Source organism: Nannobrachium achirus, assembly GCF_963921795.1.
Source record: "Nannobrachium achirus genome assembly, chromosome: 20".
In the NCBI taxonomy this organism is placed as follows: Eukaryota; Metazoa; Chordata; class Actinopteri; order Myctophiformes; family Myctophidae; genus Nannobrachium; species Nannobrachium achirus.
In genome coordinates this window covers 47438166-47451618 of record NC_137827.1, presented here as the reverse complement: position 1 = coordinate 47451618, position 13453 = coordinate 47438166, and the positions used below count along the sequence as shown (strand labels likewise).

At 43.8% G+C, this 13453-nt stretch overlaps 1 protein-coding gene across 1 annotated transcript in view; it reads right to left on the bottom strand.

Moving 5' to 3' along the window:
- Positions 1-13252, bottom strand: part of gfra4a (GDNF family receptor alpha 4a) — a gene marked incomplete at both ends in the record, with an annotated part of 278845 nt that extends 265593 nt beyond the window's left edge. Inside the window, one exon of the mRNA XM_080751113.1 lies at positions 13195-13252. Coding sequence (XP_080607239.1) covers positions 13195-13252 — 58 coding nt within the window. The remainder of the gene's footprint in view (positions 1-13194) is intronic.
- Between the last annotated feature and the right edge of the window lie 201 nt (positions 13253-13453).

Here is a 13453-nt window from a genome sequence, read left to right as displayed (position 1 = left end):
CATTTTACACTCTCAAGAGATAAGATCTATTAGTGTCCATTTGGTTAGGTTACCAACTCTCCATCATTTGGACCACTGGTTGAGAACCACTGACCTAGAAGCTCACAATGACTCCCGGGAAGACAACGCTGTATAGAACTCTGAGTGTGAGGACAGGATATGACTGTCACCTCTAGCACTAGATCTCAATAACAAAGGCGGGGTACGAGGGCCTTTATCGCATAAGTATTTGATTCCAACCAATCGGAGCGAGCCATCTGGAGTGCCTTACACTTACCGTATATGCTTGTGCAATTTGTAAAAGCAGGCATTAGTAAAACACTGCGCTTTAAGTATTATGAACACTCAATGCACCATAGGCCCGTGCAACCTTTACAAACCTCTGTTCCACGCTTGCCTTTCTAGCTCTCTTTGCCACCGAGCCGCACACCCACCTACTCTCGCTAACAAAACTGCCTAGTCAGATTAATAGCAGCCTTTTGGGGTGATTTTCACACTTTATAGACTTCCTGCAGACAATTTCATTTCGTTTTCCTTTCTTTTTGTCTGGCCTTAAAATCCGCTGGTACTAAATGCCATATCCTTTCAACGCCACCAAAGCCTGGGTAAGTTGATTGTCTGCGTGGCATAATCGCCCCTCGACAAAAGGCAGTAGAAATGACAGGGGTTTTAACCCATTCAGAACGGGTACACATATTGTGTATCATTATTTTATGCTTTAACTAATGAAAAATAGCAGATATACAAGCTCACAGCGCGGCACCGAGTGCCGCGCTGCGAGCTTGTAGATCTGCTATTTTTGAAAAATCGTGAAAATTCGAATTTTGACCCGATTCTATAAGTGTCTTTTGAATCCTTCTAAGGTTTTTTGAAAAACCTACGTTTCTATGTCAGCAATCTGGCCAGCCATCGTCAAAGAAAAGGTCCTTTTCACTTAACTGGAGCTCAGTTAGTCTGTTCTTGAGACACTACTATGTCAGTGGTTCTCAAACCTTTTCATGTCAAGGACCCCCAAAATGATATGTATTTTGCCACGGATCCCCATCTCAAAATATTTAAGTCCAAGGACCCCCCAGAAGCAAAATTTGAGTTACAAACGTTCGCTTTGAAAATACATATATTCAAAGATTTGCACACATTTTCACGACTTTTTCAAAAATAGCAGATCTGCAAGCTCGCAGCGCGGCACTCGGTGCCGCGCTGTGAGCTTGTATATCTGCTATTTTTCACTGGTTAAAGCGTTCAATAATTTTAGGCCTAAATGGGTTAACATAATGACTGCTGTCGTGTAAGTCTTACTCTGTGACAAAAGATGAAGAAAAAAAATTAAAGAAATAAAGGACAATCCACACTGCCAGTAAGTCGACGCTTGGCGGGTTGATTCCCTCCACCAGGCAAACCGTTTATCTCCATCTCGAACCTCCATTTTGCGCCTTTTCTTCTCCGCTGATGGCTTGTAATTGCTTCCATCTGCTCTTTACACATATTACTTGGCAGCGATAACACGGTGCAGTTAGAGAACCAGCGGGGGAGCATGAGCGACGCTCGCTATAAATGTCAAGCGGTCACCTATGTGCTGCCGTATGGCTTTTAGACAAACGCCGGGCACCGCAGCATATGCCGGCGATAGCTATTCAAATCAATATCACAATTACTTCTGCCTCGGTTTAAACGATCATGCAACATTATAGATTTTAATAAAAAGAAACTAATTTCATAGTCATAAATGGCTGATCTACAAGCTCACAACTCGTCGCGACGCACCGCTTTGTGAGCTTGTAGATTGGCAATTGTTACATGCCACCATTGTACAACAAAGTATACAATGGTGGTTAATTGGTTAATCAGACTAATAATCAATTTAGTCGATGATTTTTTTTATTATATATATTTGTTATATATTCTGGGGGGAAACCTTTGCCAAATAATAGACCATCTACAAGCTCTACAATGCATTGTGAGTTTGTAGTTCGGCTATTTTTGGGAAGAGATTTGCTGTTTATGAAATAAATAATCTATACAAATGATTAAAAACACACTACATCTCGATTGTTCAATTAGCCGACATGAACAACATTAAGTCGGTGAGAGGTTCTAAATGTCAGTTTTGATACGTTGTCGGTTAACCGCCCAGCCCTACCGTGCACCAGAGTGGCCGCAGATCACCTGCCACATACTCTAAACAATCAGATTATCAGACACTTGTTTCAACTCTTTTACTGAGTCACTTGGTAGCCTATATGAGTGCATGTTCTTCCTCCTCTTCTTCTGAACAGGATCATGTATTTTATCCCTCGATAGGCCCCTTTATCTCAGAAGGACAATTAAATCAATAAATCAATCACGTGCCAGATGGATAGGGTGTCTAAAATGATCGCTCTGATCGGCTACTTCTCCCTTTGCGTTTGTTTGTCTCTTCTTGGTTGGTGCATCGCTATATGATCGGTATGTGCTGTGCAGGTTTAGTTTTTTTTATCATGTGAAGTGTTTCTATTTAAGGATGCACACACCTCCCACCTCCCCTCTTCTCCGCCCCCACAGCAACAGGTGTCCTGCATAAACAGCAGGCTGCTAGAGCATCATTTGGAATTCTGAGGGGGGACACGGTGAAATAAACCTCTAGTGAAGCACAGAGATGTTGTTTAGAGCAATGTTTTTCCAACCAGGGATCTAGGCCCCCTCTTGGGGCATGAGGCCAAGCTTGTGTGTTTGGAGATAGTCTGACATTTTTTGTACAACATCACGTATGTTTTTAGTTTTTTCGTATAGATATTTACTGTAAATATATATGTATGGGTCTTTTTCTGCCTTCATTTGATAGTGTACAGTAGACTGACAGGAAATGGGGAGAGAGAGAGATGGGGAGTGACATGCAGCAAAGGTTGAACCCTCGACACACCGTCAGGCTGGATTAGCAGCCTAGGTGCCTGGACATCTGCACCAGCCGTACAGGCCCAAATACTGTATGTTCAAAAGGTTTAAGAAATGACACATCTACGAGATCACGAGATTGACATCCTGGCATGTTGTGAGCTTGTAGATGGGATGTTTTCCGCTATTCGTCGCACAAGTATTAAGAGGTTAATCTGGAAAAACACAAGTTTTGCAACCGTTTCTGGAAGCGGTTCAATCACACTGTCAGAGCTGGCAAGTGGACTTCACGTTGGCTACGTACAGTAATCACAAATACCGGTGGTCCTCAAACCTTTTAATTTCAAGGACAAGGACCATCATAACTCTGAGAGTGTACAAATGAAACCATTTGGTTTAATTTGTACACTCTCAGAGTTACAGACCTGTGAGGGTCAATTTGGAACTCCCCGTAGGAATCACTAAAGGGAATCGTTAAAATCCTAAAGGATGCCAACCCTATGCGTGGCAAGCTAAAAAAGGCTGAGAAACACCATGCTTGGGGACCTGGACAGTCTAGTTCTACTGTAAGTACATTCACCTGTAGCCCCAGGTCCAAGTTAGTCTCAGATAATGAAGGCGAAATGAAAAGCAGCTGTACTCTGGGTGCCCAGAACCAAAGCTGAACATCACAGTTAGAGGATCATGTTGGTTCCTTGCCCCCGGTTTTCTCCCGGTGCCACCCTTGTAAAATCGTCTACAATCACCTCCGTTGTCACGCGCTACTACCCTCCGGTAGGGTTCAACAACTCAAAATGCTGTATGGCACTTTAGATGCACGTGGTCAACCAAATCACAGGGGTTCTCAAACTTTTCCATGCCAAGCTTATGGAAAATGAAGTGAGCGATTTTGACAGTAATGACGTGCCAATGAACTGACAACTGCACTAAAAGCATGCATCACTCACAATCCTTGGCCGATACTTTGGATAAAAGCTATCAGGGACATGCTGGGCCCCTGATTCAGCCCGGGAAAAAGAGTTGTAGAGGCCCTCATTGCGCGCTATAGAGAGAGATCTCTCATGACAGTGGGCCAATTACATGAGTTATATTTCGTCGAAACAGCCGATCTACAAGCACACAATGCCTCGCACCGCGAGGCGTTGTGTGCTTGTAGATCTGCTGTTTTCACTACTTTTGTGTGACGGCCTTGTATGATGAAGCAGGGCTTTGCTTTGCGAAAAAATTACAAATTTGAAACTTGGAGATACAAGGTTTCTGCCCGACAGTGACGATTTACTTTGTTGGCCACCCAGCCCCCAAAATGGAACGAAGGCAGACATTTTATTTGTATTTTTTTCCTAATGGCCGGCCTGGACCGGCCGGGAATGAACCGGCCGTTTGGGAGTTGTCCCGCTTTTCCCAATGGCCAGCACGTCCCTGAAAGCTATCACACTCCGTCTGTCAGGTGCCCAATGACAGCCTCAAGCCTCAAACACCGAGGTAAACCCCCCTCGCACGCTACGTACTCCTCACATTCTCCCCATGTTTGCTCCTTTAATTCCCTGTCAAGATCATCTCTCCGCTCTCCGCCGGCGAGAGTCGACGGCACACAAAAGTATCCACTCAGAGAAAATCAGGAAAATGTGCAACACCACTATACAGCACTGTACCAACCAGAGGGACTTGACTCTGTAGAGAGAGGAACAGGGTGCACATGAATTATACATGTGGAGGAGAGAGGAGAAAAAGGAGGCAGATTCATCAGAATAAATGCATAAAAGCACCAACCCGCAGCAAATCCCTTAACCCATTTAGGCCTAGAGTTATTGAATGCTTTAAGCAGTGAAAAATAGCAGATATACAAGCTCACAGCGCGGCACCGAGTGCCGCGCTGCGAGCTTGTAGATCTGCTATTTTTGAAAAAGTCCTGAAAATGTGTGCAAATCTTTGAATATATGTATTTTCAAAATTTGCTTCTGGGGGGTCCCTGGAACTAGATATTTTGAGATGCGGGTCCGTGGCCAAATAAATATCATTTTGGGGGTCCTTCACATGAAAAGGTTTGAGAACCACTGACATAGTAGTCTCTCAAGAACAGACCAACTGAGCTCCAGTTAAGTGAAAAGGACCTTTTCTTTGATGATGGCTGGCCAGATTGCTGACATAGAAAAACAGGTTTTTCAAAAAACCTTAGAAGCATTCAAAAGACACTTATAGAATCGGGTCAAAATTCTAATTTTCACGATTTTTCAAAAATAGATTATATTAAGGGATTTAGACCTGAACACAATATATTGCGTCATAATGTGTTCAGGTCTAAATCCCTTAATATAATCTGTCACAATTCCAAGGTTAGCAAACGTGCAAAGGTGGAATTTATTCATTTTCCATACAAAGCATCGTTATGAGCCTGAATAATTGATGTTGAAAGTAAGTTATTGGGGAGAAAAAGGGGTCGAGGAGAAGGTTTCGTTTGGATTTACAGCCACCGGAGGCCGTTTCTTTTGTTTTTTTGGGGGGAATTGGCTGTGTGAATTTTGTTATGCAACTGCGCAGAACATACCAAACCATGCCAAAATGTAGATTACCATACAGTTTCTCCCTCTCTCTCTGACACACACACACACACACACACACACACACACACACACACACACACACACACACACACACACACACACACACACACACACACACACACACACACACACACACACACACACACACACACACACACACACACACACACACACACACACTGTATGTGAGAGTGTGTTTACAGTACAATTAGAATCTGAAATGTCAGCTAGCAATTCATCATCCCCTATCAGCCGACTGTGATTGATGAACCCCTTTTCCTGCTGCGTAAAAATGACTTTCATGGCAATAATCTCAATCAAAATGCCATTTCCCATTTTAAGCACGTTTCCGTAGAATTCAACAAGTATTTGCATATCAATTCATTTTGTCAAGTGTAATCAACTGTAACCAAATACATTTATGTGATTAGAATACATGTAATCTGTTGCTACCCAACGCCACGTAATGAAAATACCTCCATTACATTTCCCCCAGCGATTCTCAACGCTGTGATGATATTGCGAGTAGCCTCGGCCCCAAGATAATTGGAAAAATCACACCCGTGTGAACTGAGTGGTGGAGGCTGCGTGTGTGTGTATGTGCGTGCGTGCGTGTGTGAGAGTGTGACTGGGCTGAACAACAGCGCCCCTCCCTTAACATGTGTGTGTGTGTGTGTGTGTGTGTGTGTGTGTGTGTGTGTGTGTGTGTGTGTGGTCAGCAGAGGTATTGCAGGCTACATACAGACATGCATACATACACGCATACACACACAGCTCCGTATAGGAGTGGTGTGACCACTGCTCAAAAACACTACGATTCTGATGACAATATATGAATAATATTGTTAAAATAAAATGTATGTTCAGAAAACTAGTATACTGCGTTAGTTCCACTGATTCAAGCCAGAAGAACATGATCAATTGATTGATCGAAAAAATAAACAATGTTCTGAAAATGCAAGCGGCCCATCCTTTTCGGCTGCCGTGTTAAGTGGTGGCCGCGAACACTTTCAAGATTTTCAAGAAGAGCCCTGACCCAGCAAAGGCTGAGAACCACTGCCCGCCCCCAGCAACACCTAAAGCCTCATTTATGCTGGAAAATAGCCGATCCACAAGCCCACGCGCCGTACCCCGACTCGTTGTGAGCTCGCAGTTTGGCTATTTTCTGTGCAGGACACGGCGTGCGACCAAATCTAAATCAGGCATTAGATTGTCCACTCCGCCCTGGCTTCTCTTAGGGGCTGACAGCAGCCTGGGTGCTCCAGGAAGCAACCTGCCCTGCCCCCAATTTCCTTCAGGCGGCAGCACCCCTGTTAAGACCCATTCAGAACGGGTACACATTTTGTGTATCATTATTTTATGCTTTAACTATTGAAAAATAGCAGATATACAAGCTCACAGCGCGGCACCGAGTGCCGCGCTGCGAGCTTGTAGATCTGCTATTTTTGAAAAATCGTGAAAATTAGAATTTTGACTATAAGTGTCTTTTGAATCCTTCTAAGATTTTTTGAAAAACCCTATGTTTCTATGTCAGCAATCTGGCCAGCCATCGTCAAAGAAAAGGTCCTTTTCACTTAAATGGAGCTCAGTTTAGTCTGTTCTTGAGAGACTACTATGTCAGTGGTTCTCAAACCTTTTCATGTGAAGGACCCCCAAAATGATATTTATTTGGCCACAGACCCCCATCTCAAAATATCTAGTTCCAGGGACCACCAAGAAGCAAAATTTGAGTTACAGACGTTCGCTTTGAAAATACATAAAGATTTGCACACATTTTCAGGACTTTTTCAAAAATAGCAGATCTACAAGCTCGCAGCGCGGCACTCGGTGCCGCGCTGTGAGCTTGTATATCTGCTATTTTTCACTGGTTAAAACAGTCAATAAGTCTAGGCCTAAATGGGTTAAGTTGTGAAACCACATAATAACTATTCTGTTCCCACATTCACCTCCAGTCTCGCCACCTTTCCGTTGTTGCCACTGTGTCCATAATACGAGTGCAATGCTGAATGTATGTGGTGCTACCCTCTGTGTGTACACAGTACAATAATGTACATATATTCATCTGCCCACAATTCACCCTTTGTCAAGTCCCGCCCCTTGTCCCGCCCCTCTTCACACCCATTGGTTGCTGGGTCTCGTGGGACACTCAGTCGGACACTCCATCCACTACCATTGTAATTCAGTTGCTTAATATTGTTATTCTGTGTGTTCAATTCTCATTTTCAAACTTGGTTTCTTTAAAATGGAGCTGCTCAGTGGCAGTATAGTGACTCAGCATGTTTTGAAATGTTTTCATTTCTACAAAAATTATGTTTTAGCAAATTCAACATAAAAAAGGCGGAACAAGGCAGATAGAGCCTGCTGGTTGGTCAGTCAGGGACCAACCAGAAGGCTAACAAAGGGTGAATTACTTCCCTGATTGATACATTTTATACGTAGTTATATGTGTATAAATCAGGCATGCGTGTTTTGTATTTTCGGTGTATAAACCACCGGTTGGGGTGTCAGTGATTTAGATCATTATTACCCATCCAGACAATTATCACCTTGCATAAAGACATGGAACATATGATGAGGCAGGCCTCTTTTCATCAACTGTTTATCATAGGAAGTGAATGATATGGAGATATAAACATAGTCAACTCATTAAGGCAATGATTGCAAAATGATGACAACGTAGCGCAGGCAGATAATCACTGAAGCATCACGGGCCCAAACAGAAACAATATGCAAATTCAGTTTGGATTTTTCTTTTTTTCTTTTTTTGCATTACATTACCTCTGCAATCAAATGTGAAGCAAAAACATGACATGTGTGCTCATGCAATGCACTTCATTACAAACCATTGCAGGTCAAGACAACCTTGTATAACCGGAACGATAATCAAATGCTTTAAACGTAGTAAAATGATCATGTTTCAGTGATGTCTAGTTTAATCCATAAGATCACTGTGATAATGCCAACCAGGATTAAGGGTTCAGTTCAGATAAATGTATCCACACTAAAAAGTCGTCAGTGCTAGTGTAAAGATTGACCCATTTGGGTAGATTTTGATGGTGCTAACCGCTCCTATACATCTGGCTTCGTGTGCATGTACAGTATGTCTGTCCGTATGTCCTTCCCGCAAAGCTTTGACACTATCTGGTGAATTTAAGTAAATGTGTTGGGAAGCCATGCATAATTGTGCATTTCATGCTTTCAAGGCCACCTTGACTGGGGAAATGTGGAGATCAGGCTTCCGGTTATAAACGTACCATGCATGCACACACACTTAAAGTATGAATACAAAATATAATATGCACACAATCATTCCTAAACCTGTAAATCAGTAGCTTAAAAAAATACCCAGCATGTTTTGCGGATGACAGCATTGGTGCCTTTGAGCATTTGGGAAGCATGCGTGCACAGACACAAAGTAAATGATTAAAACGAGCTTGACATCCCTGCAGAGGGTCGAAATATCTGCTCACAAGCACGTCTGGCATGATGATGCCTTTGCCTGCCTACAATCACTGCTGTTCTCATCACTGGAAAGTCTGGGCATGACAACCCGATATGAATGCGTTACAGTCAGGGGCGTCACACCAAATTCTGGGCCCCGGGTACAAGGATTCACTGTGGGGCCCCTGTGCTTTAACATATTGAAAAATAGCAGATATACAAGCTCACAGCGCGGCACCGAGTGCCGCGCTGCGAGCTTGTAGATCTGCGATTTTTGAAAAATCATGAAAATCTTTGAATATTTCAAATCCTTCTAAGGTTTTTTGAAAAATCTATGTTTCGATGGCAGTGGAGCTCAAACCTTTTCACGTGAAGGACCCCCAAAAAGGTATGTATTTGGCCACGGACCCCCATCTCAAAATATTTAGTTCCAGGGACCCCCAGAAGCAAAGTTGGAGTTAGAAATGTTCGCTTAAAAAATACATATATTCAAAGATTTTCACACATTTTCACAACTTTTCAAAAATAGCAGATCTACAAGCTCGCAGCGCGGCACTCGGTGCCACGCTGTGAGCTTGTATATCTGCTATTTTTCAATAGCTAAAGTATAAAATAATTAAGGCCCCTCCACCACCTTGGGCCCTAGTAACTCAGTCCCACTTTCCTACCCCTTGTGACGCCCCTGCCACCAACTCTCTGAAGACGCCGATAACTTTCACTCTAACGGCACGTCTGGCTATTAGTGCTGGTGTTTGTGAATTGGACTCTCACTTGCAATGAGCCTCATTTGCATAGAAAGGCACCAAACGTGTGCATAATTAGGCTACCTAATTGAAATAGGTGCAAATATAGCACCAGAGCACCGAAAACACTATTTGCTTATTAGCAGCACAGCCAGTGGTGCGTTTCATCTTTCGAGAATGCTTTAAGAATGACACTTTCTTTTAGTCTTATTTGCACGAGTTTAGCGGCCTCAAAAGCACCATCCTTTCGTGAATTTAACACTTTAACCCATTAACACATTCCGAGCCAGCTATTTATGAATTAATCCTATAACTTCTGCCAGCGTTTTCAGTGTTTTCACCGTGTTTTCCGACGGCAATCGCGCGCGCGTAGCCGTGCGTGTGCTCTGTGCTGTTGTCGAGGACACTGTGCCTGTGTGTGAGCGAGTGGATTTTTTTTTCCCGATCCTGTTGTTGTAGCTCCGCCCAGGCACCACTACACAGCATGTGGTTGGGAGCTCCGAGAACTCCGACTATGGCACGTGCTAATTTTGAAAAAAACTGAGATCCCCTGGGACGCATTATTACTTAAACCATTACTTTATGCTTTAAACTATAACAAAATAGCAGATCTACAAGCTCGCAGCGCTGCACTCGGTGCCGCGCTGCGAGCTTGTAGATCTGCTATTTTTTGAAAAAAATCTTGAAAAATTTAGCAAATCTTTGAATATATCGTTTTTAAAAGCGAACATTTGTAACTTCATTCAGTGTCCCTCCCGCTTGTGGGCACACGAGCCTGCAGACAGGACTTTCCCTGCATGGCCCCTGTAGGGACTGAATGTGTACATTCAGCACCTCGGACAGAGGCATCGGGTGACAGACTCTTATGTTGACGTTTCTTTGACAAGGTGAAAATACAGGCAGCGAGAGAGACTACGCTCTGCCTGCAGAAGAACCCTGAGTGTTCATTTGACTCTGATGAGTGATTCATACTGCACACGTGGTTAATGTGCACCGGAAAATAGACGAACTACACAGCGTCTCTTTCTCTTTCTCTTTCTCTCTCTCTCTCTCTCTCTCTCTAAATGATAGGTATGTACTGTGACATGTGATGGAGAGGTGAAGACAGGCGGGGGTCACAATATTAGCACTTTCTGGTCCACAAGGAGCAAGTGAGGCTGTCAGCATCTCGACTAAACCCCCCCCCCCCACACACACACACACACACACATACAACCCGAGCCGCCATGTGCCTTTTTCCAGCCTCGCAAGTGGGCTTAAGTTCACAGCGGTTGGCTTTGGCAGAAATGGCATCGGATTGGTGGCGACTCACACCATAGTAATAAATCTGCTCCAGACATTGCAGGAGTGCTCCCCGCCCTGGCATCCGCGTGTACGGCAACAGCAGCCGCAGCAGCAGCAGGATTTTCTTTAAACAATCCCTCTTTTGGGGTGGAAAGTGAAAAGTGCAGCACAGTGGGAGTGCAATGAGCCTTTGAAAGTGGGGAGCTCGGCTGTTGGCACGGTCTGTGGAATGACCATCCATGAACGTCACTGTCATCACAAAATGGTCTGCTTGACGTAGTGGCCGTACCACACCTGGTGCATGGGGCAGCATAGCAATGAGTGGATTTTGGGTAAAGTGTGTGTGTGTGTGTGTGTGTGTGTGTGTGTGTGTGTGTGTGTGTGTGTGTGTGTGTTACTGTGTGTTACTGTGTGTGTGTGCCTTGATTCTGTGTGATGACTCATTGATTGGTCAATTCATTTTGTGGTCAATTAATTGTGTGCCAAGCAAGCAAATTACACAAACGTGCGTGTGACAGCCTCCCACACACGGATACACATAGGCAGACACTTAGGTAGGGCACACAGAGACGGTCTCTCACACACACACACGCACGCACGCACGCACGCACGCACGCACGCACGCACGCCTTTATATTCAGAAGCACGTATCCTCCTCATATGCACGCACAAAGTGCACACTCACAAGTAGCCTACGCACGCACACACATCTGTGGCAGCAGCACAGCACACACACTTCCACTTGACATTTTCACAGCAGTGAGATATTATAGCCTTTTCTACGTCTGTTCTATCCCATCCCGCTCTCCTCAGCAACAATTCACCTCAGCAGCTTTCGGTGAGCACTGAGCAGCACTCAGGGGATCATACATTGCTTTACAACAAGTCAGAGGGAAATGGGAAAGACATGCATGCGCAGGGGCGTCAATTGGGTATGGCAGGGGTATGCAGCTGCCATACCCTGGGTCCAGGGGGGAAAATAAAAGTTACTTTTAAATATAAATCCATGAATGTCTCTTTGTCTATCTGTGCTGGTTATTATGTCGTTAAATAGTAAAAAATAACTACAAATGCAAAATGTAACATAATGCCACTTTAACAAGGTATCCACACTTGTATTCTTCCTGACAAAATGTTATATTCCCAGGTTCCGCAGGTCAGCTGCACAGGTGCAATTCATTATTGTTAATTGTGGCACGTTTACTAACATGCCAAGTTTAGCTGCACTTGAACAACCATTCCAGGCTGCCATATCCAGCTCAAGAAACCACAGAAACGGGGTAAAAATAAAATGTGGCCTACTTAAAATAAATAAATGTATCATGTCTGTTGCTAAGGTATGGCAACATAACTGGTGTCTTCGCGCGCGTGCAAGACGCCATACCTTAGCTTTTTCTGAACTGACGCCACTGTGCATGCGCCTCTCTGTCCAGTCCAAAAACCACAAGGTTCTATAACGTCATCATCATCATCATCGCTGTCAGTCACCCATCAGCTAACATGTTGAAGTCTGTCTGTCTTTCTGTCTGCGTCTTTATTCCATTCTGCACGCATCCCCAAACTGTGCGTAGACAGCTATAGACCACATGAGGGGCTCATATCATGATACAGCGCTGGTAGTGCAGTAGTGGTTCTCAACCAGTGGTCCTGGGACCACCAGTGGTCCCTGAGAGGGGGTTCCAGGGGGTCCCCGGCTATATATGATGGAGAGTTGGTAACCAAATGGACCCTTAACTATTTAACTATTTGGAGCATAACATTTTACGCTCTCAAGAGTTCAATTATTGTTAAACATCGGCATTACTCAATTTAGTCAACACAATTAGAAAACGTTTACCTGTTATTTTGTCAAAATCTTATACAACGATAACAACATATTCAAAGTTTGTGGTCCGAATCCTACTAATAGCTAAATCTCATCAAATGGTGGTCCATGGCTCAAATGCCGAATAAATAATGGACATATGAAAATGGTTGAAAACCACTGCTTTAGCGCACCGGTCACATTATAGCCTATCCTATATGCCCGCAATTCGAGCGTAGCCTACAATCTGATCGTTCAGGATCAGAGATATAGCCTGTTCATTATGCAACTTTGACTCTAAAAGGAAACATACAGCAACCCGTTAAATTAAATGCCTGCGCTATGAGCAGCGCACAATTGATGCACAGCCTGCTTTTGACTCAAGAGAGGTCAAAACGCAAAATCTGAATTCATCTACTATATAATGCGAGATTGCGAGCAATCAAAAGTCGAAACTATACTGAATAAGCCGAAGTGTGCATCAACTTACCAATAAGAGCCAGCTGTAGGATGTATAGTCCGATGAAGTCCATCCTGGAGTGCGACATTTAATGTCTAAACGATGCAATCCCGAGTGGTTGAGGGTGAATTTAATATGTTTTTTATAAGCCCACAGTTTTTCTTTCTTTCTGGCACCGGGATTTAAATGAAACAGCTGCAGCTATTTCTCCTGAAGTGATGATGACTGGCCGGTTACGTTGACGACGACGGAATCCAAAGCATTGAATGAAAAAGCAGCAGCGGAACAC